Genomic DNA, 19,337 nt, shown 5'->3' with positions numbered 1-19,337 from the left:
TCCACTAGTAAATCGCAGCATGGTAGGAATAAGAGCCTTGGGAGAGGCAGCGGGGAAGATTTCTGCCCTTCCTTCGTTCTCCTCTGCAAATGTCACCTTAAAGCCTTCCTTTTCCCCCAGTTAATGATGCAGAGTTTCCCTGTACACCTCTGTGTCTCCAGGATGTGGTTGTGCCACCTGCAGACCCAGGAGTGGCTCTGGTTAGGGAATGCCAAATGCCTCGGCCTTCAGGGAGGGTCTGTGCCAGTTTTAACAGGTTACACAGGTCAGGGGAAGGGGACAACAAGGTGACCTCCACCTTTGTGTGTCCTGGTGACAAACCTGTTCGATCACAGCTGAGAGAGCAGCAGCTTCTCTGCTACCAAAATCAGCAGAGGCAAGTCACGGTGTCCCTCCTACAATTACAGGCTAATTAGATACGTGATTTAATTGAAAGATTGTTCTATCTCCAAATGAGAAAAGTAGCGATTGAAGTGACGCATGCGGTGCTGATGTGCAGGGAATAGGAAAAAAGTATCAATTTAATCTGGATCATAATTTTTTTCCCAAAATTAAGACATAGCCAGTTATTATTTTGTACTCTCTCTTGATGCCTGTCACTGTAATTAAGAGCATACTTGTCATTCTGAAGTGTTTGTGTCTGTCTCTCTCTTCTTGATCACTCCACAAGGACATTAGCAGGATGGCAAAATTGCTTTGCCGACATCAGTCCAAAGCAAAGCATTTGGATCTGGAGCTAAGCTCCCAGATTCCCGGGCCCCTGAGCTGAGGCTGTAGTCACAATAATGTGTGATTTGTGCCTGTGGGATCTTGCCTGTAGGATAGTCTATTTTTCAAATTCCTGTCACTGTGACTGGAATGGTGAATCTGTTGCTTAGCGCAGCATTGTCCGCAGATGGACGGCACTTCAAATGCCACATTGCCTCTTTCTCTGCCTAATTCATTCCCCATTCTGGGCTTTCTCTCTCCTGGGAAGATGCTTTCCCAGCTCCAGGGCTGAGGGATGCGCCGTAGATTACAATAGGTTATGCAAAAGCGTAGCACATGTGTAAGTTATCCAAGAGCACCTGCTTCAAGCGAGCCCAGTATGTGAAAGGAAAAGGTGGGTGCATCACCTGAGTTTAAATTCCGTGCAGGTGGATCCCTCTGGCTGGGGACTGAGGCAGGTTGTTTAACACAAGCAAGCATAACTGGTATAATGAACATTGTTTCAGAAATGGTTTCTCTCATCCACCCTTCCAGCTCAGGTGTTTCAATAATGACAGTTTTCCAGGGTTTTCTTCCCAAATGCTAAGTGTTTGCTAAGTGTTAACGCTTTTTCTTCTCCTTGGGTATTATCCCCTCTCTCTTCCCTGTGCATCATCTTAGGGAAGCCTCTCTGGGTCGCTGGCACACAGGTCTGGTGTTCCTGTGGATGCCTGGCTGTTCCTGGTGGCCATCACTGCCCCCAGGACATCCTCATTCCCTTACCTGCTGGTCTGGCCATAAATCTCCCCGAGCTTGGAAACAGCGTCTCAGATGAGTGACTGTGTTTGATTCAATTGGCTGTTGGCCTGAAACTGGAGCTCACTGTCACCTCCCAGTCCCATTTGGGTCAGCCTTCACAACCGAGCCGTTAATTGCAGCGGAGAGGCAGGAGAGCTCCTGTGGACACCAGCTCTGAGCAGAGCAGTGCCTTCCCAAGGCCTTCCCTTTTGCTGGAGGCTGTTCAGGGAATTCAGGGAAGGGTTAAATCCCATCAGCAAGGCAGCCCCTGCTTTTAGGGTGTCTGCATCCCTTTTTATGAGCCGGCGTGGCCTGACAGCTGTCCTTGGGGTGACAGCTCTCCTGATTACAGCCGGTGTCGCACCGCGTCCTGCTGTGGGTTATAAATCCTGCCTCCTTCCGCTCGGCGCTGACCCCGGCTTTAATCGGGGGTTAAGTGGAGGCCAGCGGCAGCGCGCTCCGGCGGCACCGGCCCCGGCTGGACCCACGGCCGGACCCCTGCCCTGGGTGCGCACGGTGTCCCTGCTGAGCAGCCCCTTCCCCTCGGCTCCTCTCCATCCATCCATCCACGCACCCACCCACTGGGAATACTGAAATCATTGTTGCTGCCTCTCCCAGAGGAAATCAAGGCTTCTCGGAGCAGTGGTGGCCACGTGGCTGCGGAGTGGGCAGGCTCTGTATCCTCCTGGGCGCTCCGGCTTCCCTGCAAAGCACCATCTGTTCGGCTCTGCGCTGTGGCAGGGCAGTGGGAGGGGACGCTGGAGGGAAAATAAATAATAAAAAAAAATTCATCATCTGAACCCTGAGGATTAATGGAGTCGGGAGGCGAACTGCGCTGAATGGAAATTCATCTTCACCCGTGCCAGTGTCAGGGCTGCCGCTCCAGCCCTTGACAAATCGAGGGTCCCAGGCTGTGATAAATCCAGCAGCTGTGCTCGTCCCCAGAGGTGTCCCCAGCCTGCTCAAGGACACGGGCTGGGCCCACCAGCAGCAGCACCGGACGAGTAAGCCACCTCTCCCTGTAGGGACTGGCTGCCCGTCCCCAGAAGCTGCCCCCACAGCTTCCTTGGCACCTCTGGAAGTCTGTTTTCTGCAGAGGGATGTGCTCCCCTTCAGCTCAGCCTCGCCCACAGCCCCACCTGCTTCCTCACCAACCTGTTTCCTCCTTTTGGCCCCTTTTTTATCTTTTCAGTATAAACTCCAATCACACACTGAATTTATTTTAATGAGACATTACTGCTTGTCCTTTTGGATTAGCAGAAGACTGCAGAGTAATGCAAAAGACACTCTAATTACTAAAGGAGTCAGTCGGATGCTTTATAAAAACACCCAAAATGTGATTAAAACCAGTTGCTACTGATGCCAGAGGAAGCTGCCAGCTTCATGGACTTGTAAGGCAGGTTTTGGCTTCACTGGGATCTGAGTTGCACAGGCTTAAGGGAAAATCCAGGGTCTGGGACTTCTGCTAATGTCAGCCAAGTCCAGCTCTTCAGTGTTAAAAGAGTTTTCCTGATTTTCCTGGTTCTTTTTTTTTAGCATCCTGAGGGTAACACTGTTACATCCTAGGATAGAGAAGAGCCCAGGTCAAACTTTATCTTGGCAGAGAAAATCAGGGATGAGTAGAGGTGTGAGGAATAAAAGGTGTGCCATGAACAGCTGTCCCAGGCCGTGGGCACAGTCGCCCGGGGCTGGTGCTTGGGGAAGTGGTGGCCGGCAGCTATAAACCATCTGAATTTTGTGCAAAGGGAAGGGATGGACAAGAGCCAAGAGCAAGGCAGCACTGATGATGTCCTGCCTGGGATGTGCCGCCTACTCCCTGGGAGATTCAGGAGGCAGGTGAGGGGCAGGGGCTTACCGATCCATTACAGACAGTGACTGCGTTATAAATTCTGGGTACAAAAGCAGGCAGGGAATGCTTTCCCTTTGGGGGTCTCTGCAGTGCTGCAGTAGCACTCTGGGGCCCTTGCCAGGGTCGGTCTCCATTCCTGGATGTGAAGGAGCCGTGGCCAAGGTGTGCCCAGGCTCCCCCCGTGTCCCAGGGGATGCCCTGCAGCTCCTTCGGCTCCCTGCACCTCTGACGGGACCGCAGGCTCTGGGTGCTGGGTGCACCAGCAGCACCCCCTCAGGACTTCTGGCTTTGCGTTGCTCTCACTCTGTCCTTTCTCCTTCCTTTGCACTCTTAAATCCAAAGGAATGCATTGCGTGCTGAACGCTGCCCCGGGCAATGCTCTGCTGCCGGGCCAGGTGCTGAGCCGGCGTTTCCTGCCTCCGGCACACGGCAGCTTCAGCCACCGCTCCAAAAACGCCCCTCACCGCCGCCTCGGGCCAGCAGCCCGGACTGACCCTTCCCTTTCTCCCTCCAGCTGCCACCTGCGAGTTTTTGGACATCGTGGAGCTGCTGCTGCAGGCGGGAGCCGACCCCGGGCTGCGGGACCAGGAGGGCTGCCTGCCCGCGGAGGTGACGGACTCCAAAGCCATCACCTGGGCGCTGCAGCAGCACGGCACCGGCGAGCCCTGACCCCGGGGCCACAGAGATGCTCTGCAATAACACCTCCCTTCCCCCTTCCCCGCTGCCCTCCCCAAACACCTCGGGGGTTCGAGGGGACCTTTTAAAGCACCGGGTCTGGCTGGGCTCTCTGGCAAGAGGGCCAAGCGCAGGCCCTGAGCAGGATGGGATCAGAGTTTGGCATGCTCTGACGCTTATCAGTATTTGAGGGGGGAGGGAGGGGGAAGAGGGCCTGGAGGAGGCCCCAGGTATTATTTTAATGTATCAAACGTGAGCACTGTGTTGGCTGTCTCACCAGAGCAGCGCGGGCTGACCGCCGGCTCCTCCGTGGGGATGTGGGGCCAGGTGAGATGCTCATCTCTCCTGTTCAGGTTGAATTTTGGTTGGTTTGTTTGTTTGTTTGTTTGTTTCCCTGGGTCCAAACAAAATCATATAAATAAAAGCACAGTGTTGGGATCGAGCTTCAGTGTGTTTGTTTGTTTTCACAGGGCTGACTTGGAAGCCGTAAGAATGGGAGGCAGCTCAGTGCAGCCATAGCCCTTGGGAAGGCCTGCTCGAGCTCTTGTCCTGGGGAGAGAGGCCAGCAAAGACAGCAGGGTCACACAGGTGTCTGTCTGTCCCTCTAGTTCTCACATAACATATGTTGCTAGTCAGCCTCTCCAAGTTGACAGGACTCTTACCACTTTGCTGAATTGAATGCCTTTAAACCCCACCTCCGTTACGGCTCCAGGGCCTCCTGCTGCGCGTCCATCCCTGGAATGGCTCCTTCGGGGCGGAGGTTTGGCAAGAGCTGCGCACAGATGAACCTGCACCCACCCTGTCACCCCTCTGGGCCTGTCTCAGACACTTCATGATCTTCTCAGCTGGCCAAGTACCCAGAAAGTGGGAAAAATGTGCCTCATGGCCATGCCTGAGTGCTGGAGTGATGTGGGGTGATCATGGGGGTTAATGCTTCCTCATGAGCATCCCGACTTGGCCCATGAGAGCTGCCAGGGATGGGTTTGTGCTGTGGGGCAGCTCCCAGCTGGGAGGGAGGCTGCTGCAGTGGGTGGGTGCATGGCCACAGGAGACTGTGGCTTCCCTGCGGGATATCGCCATGAGTTTGCTTTTCCCAGACAAGATTTACAGCCCGGGGGGAGCAGAGGGAATCTCCAGCGCTGTGACAGGAAGCCACTTGCCATCAGGTTCTGCAGCACATCCAGCCTCAGGAAAATAAATGGGAACGTTCCCGTGGCTGAGGCCTGGCTGGGCAGCAGGCTCACGTGGGTTTTGGCCCCTCACAGTGTCTGTGGCTCCTGCCAGCGTTGGCTGATGCTGACAAAGTTGCTGCGCTGGCTCCAGCTCCACCCACGGGCCAGGCCGGGCTCCATGATGGGGACACAGCGGCTTGGGCAGGTTATTTTCCATTAGCTTAATATTAAGCAAGGGCCCCCCGATGTCTTGTGCTCCCCTTGCCCCTGCCCAGGGGAGCTGCAGGCTGGCGGTGGCCGGGCTCATCACAGCCTGGCGCTTTTGCATCTGGATGCAGATGGAGCAAAGACGCCAACCCCAATGCTGGGGTCACGCTGCCTTCGTGAGGGAGACGTGGTGGCACCAAGGTTGGGGACAAGCAAGGCCACCCCTGTGCAGGGCCATAATGCAAAGCCACTGCCTGGCTTGATGGACATGCTGGGCAATAAAAAATCTCTGTGAAAGCCAGGATGAAAAGCAGCAGCCATGGTGCCGGTGCTTTCAGAGAGCACATTTGGGGCCCAAGCGCTCAGCCCTGGAGATGTTTATAGCACTTTAGGTCTGTTTGTGAGGTTGGAGCCTTTCCAAAAAAAAGAAAGTGGGGGTGGGGGGGGAGGAGAGAAAGACATATATTATTGTTTATAATCTGCTTTATTCAGCCAAACCTTTCCCCAGCAGCCTTGCGGATTGCTGTTAAATCCCTTGGTGCCTTTAACTACCGATACAGAAAGTGGTTAATGTGCATTCGCCCTAAGCTTGGCATCTACTCCAGGAAATCACTTTAATTGAGAAGCATTAAATGTTAAAATGATTAAAATATAGAAAGCCAACACACCGGTGCCCATGGAGGGGCTTGGACCCCCCCGCACCACCTGCCTGGCATGGCCCTTCCATCTCACCTGTGAGGTGCACAGCCAGGCACCCACCGTCCCTGCTGCGTGGTGCCACCGTGGGGTGCCGTGTGGCAGTGATGGAGATTCCCACCCCAAACCTCGCTGTGGCAGCAAAAAGCCAGGGCACGACGACCAGTGTCACTTGTTCCATCATCCAGGGATGTCAGTTCCAGCACCCAGACACGACCCCAGGAATCCTGACCCCAAACAGCCAACAGTGCCAGAGCAGGCGATGCCAGTGGTGACCACTGCCCTCCCACTGAGGAAGAAAATCCCAAAGACAGCAGCTGCTAAAGAGCATCCCGAGTTTATTTGCCATCGCTTTCCCTCGCAGCAGAGGGGGTGACTGTACACATCTCATGCCAACACACCAGAGGCAGGGTACAAAAGCAACGCCCTGGGCCCAAATTTGGGGGCAATTTGGGGGGATAATTTCTCCCCAAGACACGGCAATAAATAAGGTTTTATTCTTTAAATTTTATTATTGTTATTATTATTTATTTTGTTGGGTTTTATTTTTTTTTCCTTTTTATTCCCCCAGGAAACAAGACTCTCACTTTCTGGAACTGTACAAAATTTACACAGCGAGGGGAGGGGGCATTTGGCCTTGTCGAAGGGGGATGGAGAGCAGCAGGCACGGCTCTCCCCCGTCCCCCTCCCCACCAGTGCTGGCAAGGCCGGAAGCTTGGCACAAAGCAGCACCCAAGGCTGAGGAGGGGAGAGGCACATGGATGCAGCTGGGGCAGCTCCTGCAGCGCCAACTCACCCAGCTGGGGGGGCAAGGAAGGACAAGGAGAGACCAGTGATGTGCTTTCTTGTGTGGCTTTTTTTTTTTTTTTCATTTTTATTCTTTTTTTCCCTTTGCTTCCGGAGCCTCCACACCTCTGGAAGGAGCCGACTAACTGGATCCACCCCCAGCCCTCTCTGAGGGGCAGCCTGGGATCATCAGCATCATCCCAGAGACAGACAGGATGGCAAGGACCCCACGGCCAGGGCATCCCTGTACGGCTGGGGCAGAGCTGGGCACCGTGGGCAGAGAGTGTGGAGCTGGATCTTATCCTTGGGGCTGAATGTCTGAGGGTAGGGGGTGTGGCTGTGCTGGGGGAGATGGGCATGTGGGTTTTGAGCAAGGGCTAGTGCTGAGTGGGCCTGGCCAGGAGCAGACCCCATGGGGCTTGCGGCATGTGCCAAAGCCACCTGGATCCTTCCTGGCTGCCTGCACCCACGCTTTAGTGCCATCAGCCCCACAGTACCAAAGGAGGAAGGTGACCTGTACCGGGAGCATCTCACACCCCAATCCCTCCCTTTCCCACCGCGCAGGTGTTTCTGCAGCTGGCGAAATACCCTTTCCCCTATTGCGGAGGAATTTTTTGCAATACCCTCAGAGCAAACGTTGCCCACCTCTCCCGCGCACCCCTCCAGTGGCCGCTCCGCAGGTGCCAGCCCCAAGCACCCCGGCTGGCCCCGCCCTGGCACGGCTTGGCCAGTGGGCATCTCGGGCCGGAGGCAATGTCTTTAAATTCCTCCCCCTCGCGTGACCGTGGTACAAAGCAGTGATGCTCCTGCGTGCCCGGGGAGGAATCGTGGCCACTTATAAGGGCCAGGAGCAGGCAGGATCGCCCGCGGCAGCATCGCCCCCGGGCAGCGGGGCAATGGCCCTGCTCGGACGTGTCCCCGGCAAAATAAACCCTTCTACAATATAGACTTCTCTTTCTGCTGAGGCTCCGGGCAGCGCCGAGTTGCGTTTCAACTCCATATCGAAAAATAACTCTTGAAAATAGCAGCGGTGCTCGGCAGAGGGGTGCGGGGCTGGCGCGGGTGCCGGGACGGACTCTGCCACCCTGATTGTCCTTCTCTCCCTCCCGCCGGCCAGGCCATGGCCGGGTCCCCCCCGTCCCCAGCGCCGCGGTCCTCGCCGCGCGTCCCGTGCGCCGCCACCTCTCTTGTGCTTACACCCAAAGGCATCCGTGCGCCCCGCCCGAGCACAGCCGCCCCCAGCCATCGCCGATGCTGTCCCCCCTCCCTCCAGCCCTCCAGGGCCAATTCCCATGGGAAATCCTGGAAAGGTCAACCGCCGGCGGGTGCCCTCGGTGGTGCGCTTGCGGGCCGGGGGGAGCGCGGGGGGCCGGGGCGGGGGGCGAGCAGCGCTTAGAAAGGGGGGTGATCCATGTCGTCCAGCCAGGAGCCCGGGCTGGTGGGAAAGTCTGGGTACCCGACGCTGCTCCCCGTGGAGATGTCGGAGGTGGGGCCCCCCCCCGGCCATGGCCCGCAGCGTCTGACTCACCCCCTGCGCCCCGTGGGCCACCAGCCCCAGGCTGCCGTCCATGGCGTAGTCCAGCCCGTTGAGCAAGGGCGGGTGGGCCGGCAGCGACGAGATGGAGGACGGCGACTGCGGGAGGCCGTAGGGGCTGCCGTCCCGCAAGTCCTGGTACGTCTGTCCCGTGCCCTCCATGGAGAAGCCGCCGCTCAGCAACTGTCCGCCCGCCACGTCCCCCACGGAGCCGTACACCCTGTTGTTGTGGCCGAGCTCGGAGAGGATCTGGTCTTCTGCCGGGGAGAGGAGGGAGAGCGGAGGTGGGGGGTCAGCGCGGGGGGCAGCCCCGCGGCCCCCCGGCCCCGCTGCGGCGCCGCGCTCACCGCGGAAGCTGAGCTCGCTGTCGCTGACGCCGCAGTCCTCGGCCGAGCTCTCCTTCTCCAGCTTCCCTCCCCCGCGGCTCCGCTTCACGCTCTTGTAAAACTGCCCCCAGCGATGCCGCCCCGCGTCCTTCTTCAGCCGCTTCTCCTTGGCCCGCCGGTTCTGGAACCACACCTGGAGCAGGCAGTGGGGACATCGCTGGCACCGCGGCACCGCGCCACCCTGGCAGTCCTGCATGGCAGCAGCGCCGCAGTCCAGCGCCTCTACCACCCTGCACCCATGAAACCCAGTGCTCCAGCATCCCGGCACCCCTACATCCCGGCACCCTTACATCCCAGATCCCAGCATCCCCGCAACACAGCATGCCAACACTGGCACACCAACATCCTGGTATGCCAACACCCACACAACCCAGCATCCCCAAACCCCTGCAAACCTGCATGCCAGCACTCCTGCCCCCCAGCTCCCACACCCCCATGCAATCCAACAACCCATCATCCCTGCAGCCCGGCTTCCAGGCACCCAGGTCACGCCGATACCCCTGGCACCCCTGCATCCCCTAAAACCCAGTGCCCAGGCACCCCAGAGGGGACCCCTGTGCCGCCTCCCCTAGGGGCAGGGTGGAGAGGGGCACCCGCGGCCTCACCTGCACCACCCTCATGTCAAGCCCCGTCTCGGAGGAGAGCTGCTCCCGCACGTGCCGGGCGGGCTTGGGGGAGTTTTTGTAGGCATTCTTCAGCGTTTCCAGCTGCTTGGCCGTGATCGTGGTCCGTGGCCGCTTCGCTCCCGCCTCGGAGTCATCTGGAAGCGAAGGAGGCGGTACCAGCCCCGAGCAGCAGCACAAGCCACTGGGGAATGTCTCCCCAAAACCAGCTGCCCCCGAGCCCGCAGCGACACCTTCCCACGGGCACCCAGGGACACGGGCCACGGCCACCCCTCTGTGCGCCGTGCCCCTCGCAGCCTCTTCGGGGTGCCTACCGTTCTGCTTGGCAGTCTCGTAGTCCTCCTTGCAGACCAGCCGCCCGTCCTCCATCAGGTAGAACTCGTCGCCCGTGGCCAGCTGCCGGCTGCAGATGATGCAGGCGAAGCAGTGGAGGTGGTACACGAAGTCCTGGGCTTTGCGGACCACCTGGGTCGGGGGGATGCCCTGCTGGCACGCCGTGCATTTGGTCCCGAAACGCCTGCGAGGAGAAGCGGGCGACCCTGAGCCCCCTGGCAAGGTGGGGTTTGCCAGGACGGGGACCAGGAGACAGGGCAGAGTTTAGACCAGCAATCAAGCTTATTATGCATGACACTTCACACGGCAGGGGTTTATCTTCCTCAGAGTGAGAGACCGGCCTAATGGAGCCGAGGAGGGTTTGATTTTAATGATTCTTTTAACTAATGCTTATAGGCTGCCTGATTTTCCCCTGCAAGGACAGTACATATTTCATCCACATTAATACCAAATAAATTAATTACGCCATCCCGCTGGCATGATGAATCCCAGATTAATGCAGAATGATGGGGCTCTTACACCGTAACGGCGGCCTGACAGGGGCGTGGGGTGGGCTGGTGTGGGGCACGAGCAAACCCGCCAGCACGGCTGCAGGGAGTGTGAAAGGTACGTGAGAGAAGTGTGGCAGCCCCATGCAAGGGGAGGTAAGAACGGGAAGTGTGGAAGGAGCATGCAAGAATGGTACAAGGAGTTTGCTGGGAGTGTGGAACCAGCGTGAAAGGAACGTGCGAGGATGGTACAAGAACGGTGCAAGGAGTGTGGAGGATGCATGCGATGAGCGTGCAAGGAGCGTGCAAGGAATGTGGAAGAAGCATGCAAGGAACATGCAAGAATGGTGCAGAAAGTGTGCAAGAAGAGAATTCGGTGAATTAATGGCACGAGGGTGACACGTGCCATGAGAAGGAAGTCGAAAGTGGGTGGACATTCCACTGGTGTTTTCAGCAATGGATGCTGTGGGATCGATCTGGGGCCCATCCCCTCTTCCCACTGGCACCACGGGGGCTCTGCAAGGTCTCCCCTGCTCCCCATAGCAGCCCTAAACACCCCAGGGCACCACGGAGCCATCCTGGTGTTGCAGCAGCCCAGGTGACAAAGCTATCAGAATAAACCTGTCCCCATCTGCTTTGAAGGAGGCAGCACAGCAACACCCAACCCCTTTGGCCCCCCGCCCCAAGGCTGCAGGGGCTGGCAGCGGCATTTGGGAGTGCCCGGGGAGTGCAGCCACTCCAGGCACCTCTCACGGTCCCCAGAGGCCTGAACATCCCCCAGTCGTGCAAAATCACCCTCAAGCCCCCCGGCTACCCATCCCCTCAAGAAATCCAGGGCACAGCCAGCAAAGCTGGGTCTCTGAGACTGTCCCTGAGTCATGCAGGTGTCACCCAGGGATGGGTGGCAGGCACTGGGTATGAGTGGTGCCAGCACAATTTTGGAGTGTTGGAAGCAGAAGGTGAGAAGGAAAAACCTGGTTTTTCTCATTTTCTGGGCTTATATCCTAAAGGGAGAGGCCCTGGATACCTGCTGGGGAGACCTCAGCTCTCCTGGAGTCATCTGGGAGGGAAGGTGGGAGAGGAAAGGAGGAAGTGGGAGAGGAGTGGATAGGAGATGGACAGGAGAGAGGGAAGGAGGGATGAAGGAATGACAGAATGGAGGATAAAGGGAGGGATGGAGAGAGGGTGGGAATGGAGGGAAGGACGAAGGCAGGCGTGAGAGAGGGGTAGGATGGACAGAAGATGCTCTTCTGCTCCCAAGGCTGAGCTGGTGCCCACTCTGCAGCGCCCGTCCACTGCCCACCCACCCCCTCCCTCTCACAGAACACTATAAAAGCCACTTTAACAACTGTCCCAGCATCCCGGGGGGTTTCCACACCATCCGGGGACAGAGGACCCAGGACAGAGCCACCCACAGCCGTGGATCAAGAGCTGCAATGTGGGGGAAGGAAAAAAAAAGACAGAAATCAAAAATGATCTGATCCTTTCCACAGCAGCGCCTGCATTGCCAAGTGCCTCTGAAGCTGGGCTGAAATCCTCACGTTCCCTGCAGGTTCCCCACCCCGAGATCAATGAGCGGTTAAGGAAAGGTGAGGTGCGAGCGCCCAGCTGCTATTGATTGGCACCAAATAATCCAGGCAGGACCTCATCTGAGAAAGTCGCTGATCTTTCAACTCCAATTAACATTGATTACCCGCACCTTTTGGGCGACTATTTAAATGACTTGGAGATTAATAGGCTGGAAAATATCAGAAGCGAAGTGTTATTACCCAGGCTGGAGTGGCCGCTTCGACCGTCTCTGAGAAGGAGAAATCCAAGCTGCATCTTTGGTGCTGATGCCTGATGAGGATCTAGGAGGGCCTGGGGATGGGAAGGCAGGGGAAGTCCCGCCTAGGGACTAATCGCGATGGCTTGAGGGAGGTGGGGACAGCCGGTGTGGCTGGCCCGGAGTGGGAGGTGGATTTAGACCCCGAGGGGCAGCGGCTGCCGTTTAGCTGAGCCCCATCTCCTGCATCCAAGCAGTGAAAGGCACCCACCGGCCAGGATCCAACCCCTCTGCTCCATGGCGATCCACAGCCAGCACCAGACCCAGCAAAAACCTTCTCCATCCCTTGGGAAAACTCCCAGATTCCACCGGCAGCCAGGGACCAGAGCATCCTCACAGCAAAGCCCATTTTTAATGGGGAACAGGTTGTCCTGTCTCATGGGAGCAGGGAAATGCCAAGGCTGGGGCATCTCACAGCTCAGAGGCAGCTGCCAACGCAGGCAAATGAGGTTTTCACACTAATGGGAGCAAAAAAAATGGATTTAAAAAAAAAAGAGGTAAAAGGTGAAGGGAGAGAGAAACAGCATCAGCAAATCCCGAGGAGGAGAGCGAGGCACTCGGGAGGAACAGGCAGCGTTATCGCTGCCTTGTGCAGGTTTCTCCTGCCCTCTAGCTCCGAGCGGAGCCGCGGCCACCGGGGCCGCCGCAGGATGTCACCCCGGGGACCTGAACGCCAGCACAGGGGAGGAGCAGGAGCATCAGGGAGATTTGGGGTTTTCCGATGGTTAAATCCCAACAAGCAGCATTCAGCTTGCAGCCGCTGCAAAGCACCGACATTCCCTTCATTTCCACAACAACAACAACAAGCTGTAGGAAGATTTTGGAGAAATTATGCTTAAAATTTGCTCCGCAGGCAGGGAGATGCTGCTTTTGGGGGGCTGTGCCCCGAGGGGTACTCACTTGAAGAAATCCTCCTTGCAGTAGACGCTGCCGGCCCGGGAGAAGCAGCGGTCGGCCAGCTGCATCTGGCAGTCGGCACACTTGAGGCACGAGCTGTGCCAGTGCCGGTCCAGGACCTTGAGGATGAACTTGTCCAGGATGTGCTGGTTGCAGCCGGCGCACTGGGGGATCTCTGGCCAGGGGGGAGAGAAGAGCAGCGTCAGCCTCCGCAGCCCCCTCGGGGCTCCCAGCCCTGCGCGGGCCCGTCGCGGGGCTGTGTGGGGTGAGGAGCTGCCACCCCTCAGCTCTCCGGTGTCCCGGCGCATCTCCCTTGGCACGCCTTTGCCAGAGGCCGCTGGGACAGCCGAGCCCCCGGCCCCGCCGGCTCCCCCGCCCCCAGACACACACACGCGATGCTTTTCCTCTCTGCACCCCGTTTTTCAGGCCGTGTCCTGCTCGCTGCCACGCTTTCCCTGCCTGCCTCTGGCTCCCTCTGGAACGGCACAGCCCCCAGCCAGGGGCACAGCTCGTCGCCCCCCACGGGCACCCCTGTCCCCCAAGGGCCAGGCTGCCGAGGTGACCCAGGGGGGTCTGTGGGGTCCCAGCTGTGGCCCAGCGGTGCAGGGCACCCCCCCCCTCCACCGCACCAGCAGAGGCTTTTCCAACACGGGCAAACATCCCTTCCCCTCCGCATCCCCAGGGCCACGAGCCACGCGTGCCGGCCACACCGGCCCCTCCAGCAGGTGCCCAGTGCCCCCCTCCCTGCAGTGCCAGGCTGCCAGGTCCCGCGGTCCCCCAACACCCCTTCGGACCCCGCTTTTGCTGCGGCAGGGCCAGCAGGATGCCCCTTGCTTTCTCTCCCATCCAGCCGGGGTGCTTCAGACTCCTGTCACTGGACACGGCTGGAAAACGTGGTCTGAAGCAAGGCCACGCTGGAGCAGAGCAGCAGGAACCGGGAATATCGGGGCTACTAGCCCCATCCAGCCCGCCCTGCATCCGCCTCTCACACTGCGGGAGGAAGCTTGGAAAGGGCTTTTCCTGCAGCAAGGGGTATCCCTGGCCATCCAGATCCCCACACGACGTCTGCCTGGAGATGTCCAGATCCTTCCATGGATCTGGAGAGCTGGGTATTCCTTTTCTCTCTGCCCAGAGCTTGGAATATATGGGAGGCACGGTAAGAGTCTGCAGGAGCAGACTGCCCGGTGAAAGCCAGGCATGTAACACTGACCCACACACATGGAAGCAGATGGATTTGGGGGGGGGGGGGGGGAGGAAAAAAAAGCGTTAAAAAGAGAAAATATTGAAAAAAATAAAAATCAAGAAAAAAAAAAGAAAAGGGAAAGAAAATTTTAGAAAAGAAAAAATTTTTAAAAAAGGAAAGTTATATAAAAAAAGAAAAATACGAAAAAGGAAAAATATTAAGAAAAAGGAAAAATATTTTTAAGAAAGAAAAAAGATATAGAAGGGAAAATGTTTTCAAAAATTATAAAGGTAAGAAATAGATAAAAAACGAATACGATAAAAAGGAAAAATATTTTTAAAGGAAAAAACATTTAAGAAAGAAAAAATTCACAAGAAGGAAAACATATTAAAAAAAAGGGAAAGGAGGAAAGATTCAAAAAGGAAAAAGGAAAAAGGAAAAAATAAAGCAGAAACAACAACAAAAAAGAAAAAATAAAAGAGAAACAAAAAACGTGAGAGAAGAGAGGAAAAGAATGGAATGGTACAAGGGAGGAAAAGAGGAGGAAAAAAGAAAAGGGGGGAAGGGAGGAAAAGGGGAAAGGGAAAGGGAGAGAAAGAGGGGAAACAGGAAAGAAGGGCAGGGGGAAGAGGAACGAACGGGCAAAGGAGGAAATAAAGGGGGGGCGGGGAAGGAGGAAAAGACCACAGGAAAATCTCATATTGTTACAGCCTCAAACAACATTACCTCAAAATCCTTTGGGATCCTGCCACGTACCTCACGTGAAGGCACCTTATTCCACCATTGCCCAGGTCAGACAGCTACAATCCCAGTGCCCTTCAGACCGCAGTTACTGCTGGCATTCAAGCCTCTGTCGCATTAAGACATTATTATTTTATAAATGAAATTTTTAAAAATAATTCTACAGCTTCTATAGGTCCCTCTTTCCCTCCTTGTTTGGGAACACCTGGCTGCTTCTCTCCCATCCCTCCACCACCGCGGCTGCAGGTCGGCACCAGCTACGTTTTCCACGCTGGATTTGTTAAACCCGTTTGAGAGCAACGCGAACGCCGCTGGCACCGGCGGTGGCACCAGCACAGCACCAGCCCCAGGAAATCCTCCTCGGTTACTTCACGAACGCGTGGGCACCTTCAGGAAGGAGGTTTTATCTCCACATGATTATTGATGTAAACACGTGTGTGTTTATATGCACCCATCCTGCACTCTGACGAGCCAGCGAACAGCTTTCCCATTCCTAAAAGCAGCAACACTGCTCAATTTCAGCAAGAGAACAACTGCAGCCGGGAATACAATATCTCCCTTCCAATTTCAAAAAAAACCTGTTGTTTTTTTTAAGAGGAGACCGATTTTCCTTCCAATTTCGCTGTAGATGTACGGCACCAACCTCACGGACAGGTGTCTGTGTGTGCAGTGACGCCCGTGTGCACACGCAGGGATGATAACAATAATAACAATAAAAATAATAATAACAACAACAATAACGAAAAGGTGAGCTGCCAGGGGAACCAGGAGATGTCCCTCTGGTTTGCAGAGGGAAAATATCTAAAATTCAAGCCCTGCACCCTGCTTTGTGCTTTGCCAGAGGCAGCTGCCTCCCTGCCTCGCATTTATCACACTCGTTTTAACTGAATTATTTTATAGAGCAGGAACAAAGTTAATGGATACAATTGGTACATCAGGAACGAGGCGCTCCCTCGCTGGCTTTGCCCACCGGCATCCCCCGGCTGTGCGCACAGGATGCTCCGCTCCCCTGCTCCGCGGGAGGCACAGCCGCGGGTCCCCCCTCTCCACCCGGGGACCACCCGGACGATGCAGCAGCCTCAGCGGAAACCTTGCCCGCGGGACCTGCGGGGGTCACCCCCGGCCCGGGGCGATGTGCCCGGGAGGGGACCGCACCTGGGCATCCCTGCCGCCCGCCGGGCGGGATTGGGCCGTGCCCCACTAATGCCCGTGGGCAGATCCGCAATCCCCCGCCTCCCCACGGACCCTCCCCCGCACAGGGACCCGAGCGACGGCCGGGCAGGGCCGCACGGCCCCGCCGCCACCGTGATTTATTAGCGGCGGGTTCGTCTTCGCAGCCCCCCCCCGACGGGAAAAATTAGAGAAATAACGATGGAAACGAAACAAACTCGCCGGTGGCCCCGGTAATCCCTCAGACCGCAAAACCCCCTCTGAAACCGAGCGGGCAGAGACGCGGGGGCAGCGCCGGGGGGATGCGCGCCCCCAGCCCAGCCCCGCCGGGCACCGCGGGGCCCCAACACCGCCCGCTCTGGGGCTGCGGAATGGGTGCCGGGGAATGCGGGCGGAAAACCGGAGCACAAAGGCGGCCCGGTCCGCCGGTACCGCAGCCGGCACCGACCCCAAGGAAGGCACTAGTCCGGGGATTCCTCAAAAAGTCTTTCTGCGGGGAGGAAACCTCATTCCTTCACATGCAAAACCCTTCCAATTCAATTCTCTGCTGCGGGCAAACGACTTTCTCGGCGGCAATTAATCACTCCCCCAGCTCCAGCCCCTTGGCCAGAGCCTGCCGGCACCCGGGCACTGTTCCCACAGGCTTTGGCACAAGTTTTGACTTCGGTGAGATTTGCAAAACAATATTCATAAATAATACTCGTTTTTTTATTTTTAACAATCCCGTCTGCAAGGCTAAGCAAGGTCTGTCGGGGGCGGGGGAGGCAGCTCGGCTCCCCAGAATCCTGCAGAAGAAGATGCTGTAGGACACAGCCTCTGCTAAAATAAGGAGGCTGGTGGCTAAATAGAGAGGAAAAACTGTGATTTAATAGTGATAAAAAATTAAAACGTCACGGATTTTCTTCGCACACACGATGAAATATCGAGGTGCTGCTGGGGGCTGGGGGGACACTCTGGCTCCTTCTTGGGAAGGAGTCCCCTGCCATGGGGCAATTTCCTTCGGCTCGGAGGGGGCTGTGTACTGTGTCAGTGAGGCAGGATCAGGCCCCACATCTGTCACGACATGAAAGCAGGTGGCTGGGAGCTGGCAGCGGCCACAAGGCTCGGGCTGGGGCAGCGGGAAAACCACTGGTTTACAGCAGCCCAGCCTCATCTATTTTCTTTCTGCCGATTTTTTTGCGCATAAATTATTATTAATAATAATAACAACAATAATAGCAATATTAGAGATACAAATAGCAATAGTAGTAATAATAACAGTAGTAGTGATGATGATAATAATAATAATAACAACAACAACAACAGTATCTCTTTCGATTCTCTCCTGCTAATTCCTGACATCCATCAGTCAGTAGAGGAATGACAATGTCATGGGCAAGGGAGAAGGGCCAGACCAGGGAGCTATGCTGGGGCGATGCTGCTCCAGGGTGGTTTAGGCACCTCATTTTTTTTCCCAAATCAAGGGATTTCGAGGCCATAGAAGTGACCCAGAGGCCCGGAACCGGCGCCATGACGCGGGATACGGCCGTGGGACAGACTCTGGCTGTCGCCGTCCCTGTCCCTGCACCGGCGCCGGCTCTGTGCTCCTGACTGGGATTTTTCTTTCCCTCTGCTGCGGTGAAAGAGGTTAAACGGGCCCGCCTGCCCCCCTCCCGGGGCTCGGCAACGGGACCGAAACGGGAGATAACGGGGACAGGCCCCACAAAGAGCCGCGGGCACAGACACCACCGAAAAACACACGGAAAACGAATTCCAGCCGCTCGGGGGGGGCGGGGACCGTGCGGGGCACGGAGCGGCGCGGGGGCTCCGCGGGGCAGCGGCCAGGGGTGAGGGAGAAACCTGTCCCGTGCCCCCCTGTGTCCCCCGAAGTGCGGCCGGACCCCGGCCGGGCTGTCCCGCGGCTCGGGCCCGCCTCGCCCCTCCTCCGCCCGGGATCCCTCCCCTCAACTTTCTCGGTGCTGCTGGGGGGGGGGGGGCGAGCATCGCCCTGTTGCCCCCGGCGGGGTCCCCCCGCTCCGGGCCCGTAGGGACGCCCCGGGTCTCGGGAACCGTTTGCAAACGGGGGGAAATAAATAATAATAATAATAATAATAATAGCAATAACAACAACAACAACAGCAATGCTCTCGCAGGAGGCCGCCTGCGGAGGCCCCCCCCGCCCGCCCGCGCAGCCCCAGGGCGCACCGGGCCGGGGGCTCACCGGGGCACGGCCGTCCCTATTATCCACGGGGGGCATCCAGAGTGGTGCGCGTGCCCACGGGATGCCCCCGCGTGGGGCTCGGCCCTATAGGAACGGCGGGGCTGACGGCCCCTATGGCTCCCACACAGCTCGGGTCCATCACCCCCCGTGGGGTCCATCCACCCGTGTGCGCACACCCCAAGCCGCGCCTGTGGCACCCCCACGGACGCGCTACCTGGAGCTGCAGGGCAGACACGCGGCCGTACAGACACACAGGTGATGTTTGGATAGACACGGATGCGGCGGCATCGCTCCAGGGGCCGCGCGGCGCCCAGCCGGGCTCGCCATCCCGCTAACACGCACGGCCCTGGCTCCCTTCCCACCGCCGCCGCTCGCCGCCTGTCGCGATAAACGATAGAAGCGCGGTGTCGTGCGCTGCGGGCCGAGGATGCGCGGGGCGGGCGGGGGCCGTGGCCGTACTCACACACACTTACACACACTCACACACACTTACATACACTCACGCACTCACACACTCACACACACTTACACACACTCACACGCTCACACGCACTCACACGCTCACATCCACACACGCGCTTGCACACGCACAGCCGGAGCCGCGCCGTCCTCCCCGTCGGGGCCGGGCCCGCATCGCTCCGCACGCCGCCCGCGCCGCTGCCCGCCCGCCCCGGAGCACCGCTCCGCATTTTCACGTCCATGAACGGTGCTACACGCTGGGAAAAATAAACGGAAAGTGCAGAACCGGGAGCGACCGGGAGCGGAGGCACCTGCCCACCCGCAGGGCGCTGCCCCGCCGGCCCGGGGCCGCCTTTGCGGCAGGGAGCGAAGGAGGGAGAAGAGAAAAGCGTCCTTACGTTGCACCGGCACACCGAGGATCTCGGGAAGCCCCTTGACAGCCCCTTCGGCAGCGAGCGCGGAGCTTTGCATCATTTTATTGGCCCGGGGGGCGGCGGAGGGGAGAGAAGAGGGGCGGGAGAGCCGCGGGCCGCGCCGGCGGAGCCCGGCGGCGGGAGGTGGCGCGTCCCGGTGCCGTGTCCCGGTGCCGTGTCCCGGTGCCGTGTCCCGGTGCCGTGTCCCGGTGCCG

At 57.7% G+C, this 19,337-nt stretch overlaps 2 protein-coding genes across 2 annotated transcripts in view; one reads left to right on the top strand and one right to left on the bottom strand.

Annotated features, from left to right (window-relative positions):
• Positions 1 to 4,451, top strand: part of ACBD6 (acyl-CoA binding domain containing 6) — an 81,257-nt gene extending 76,806 nt beyond the window's left edge. Inside the window, exon 8 of the mRNA XM_042033862.1 lies at positions 3,849 to 4,451. Within this exon, the coding sequence (XP_041889796.1) occupies positions 3,849 to 4,003 (155 nt within the window). The 3' untranslated portion in view covers positions 4,004 to 4,451. The remainder of the gene's footprint in view (positions 1 to 3,848) is intronic.
• A 3,727-nt stretch (positions 4,452 to 8,178) lies between these two features.
• LHX4 (LIM homeobox 4) lies at positions 8,179 to 19,330 on the bottom strand. The gene is given in 7 exon segments (XM_042033861.1): positions 8,179 to 8,370; positions 8,372 to 8,661; positions 8,752 to 8,923; positions 9,396 to 9,550; positions 9,728 to 9,930; positions 12,960 to 13,131; positions 19,108 to 19,330. Coding segments are annotated over 7 exon segments (1,176 nt in total). The 5' UTR covers positions 19,184 to 19,330; the 3' UTR covers positions 8,179 to 8,262.
• Positions 19,331 to 19,337: the final 7 nt, after the last annotated feature.

This window comes from Corvus kubaryi, unplaced genomic scaffold (genome assembly GCF_017639235.1).
Source record: "Corvus kubaryi isolate FWS band 111438036 unplaced genomic scaffold, C.kubaryi_AGA036_p1.0 37361, whole genome shotgun sequence".
In the NCBI taxonomy this organism is placed as follows: domain Eukaryota; kingdom Metazoa; phylum Chordata; class Aves; order Passeriformes; family Corvidae; genus Corvus; species Corvus kubaryi.
Note: the sequence above shows the minus strand (reverse complement) of the source record. Positions and strands in the feature narration are given on the sequence as shown.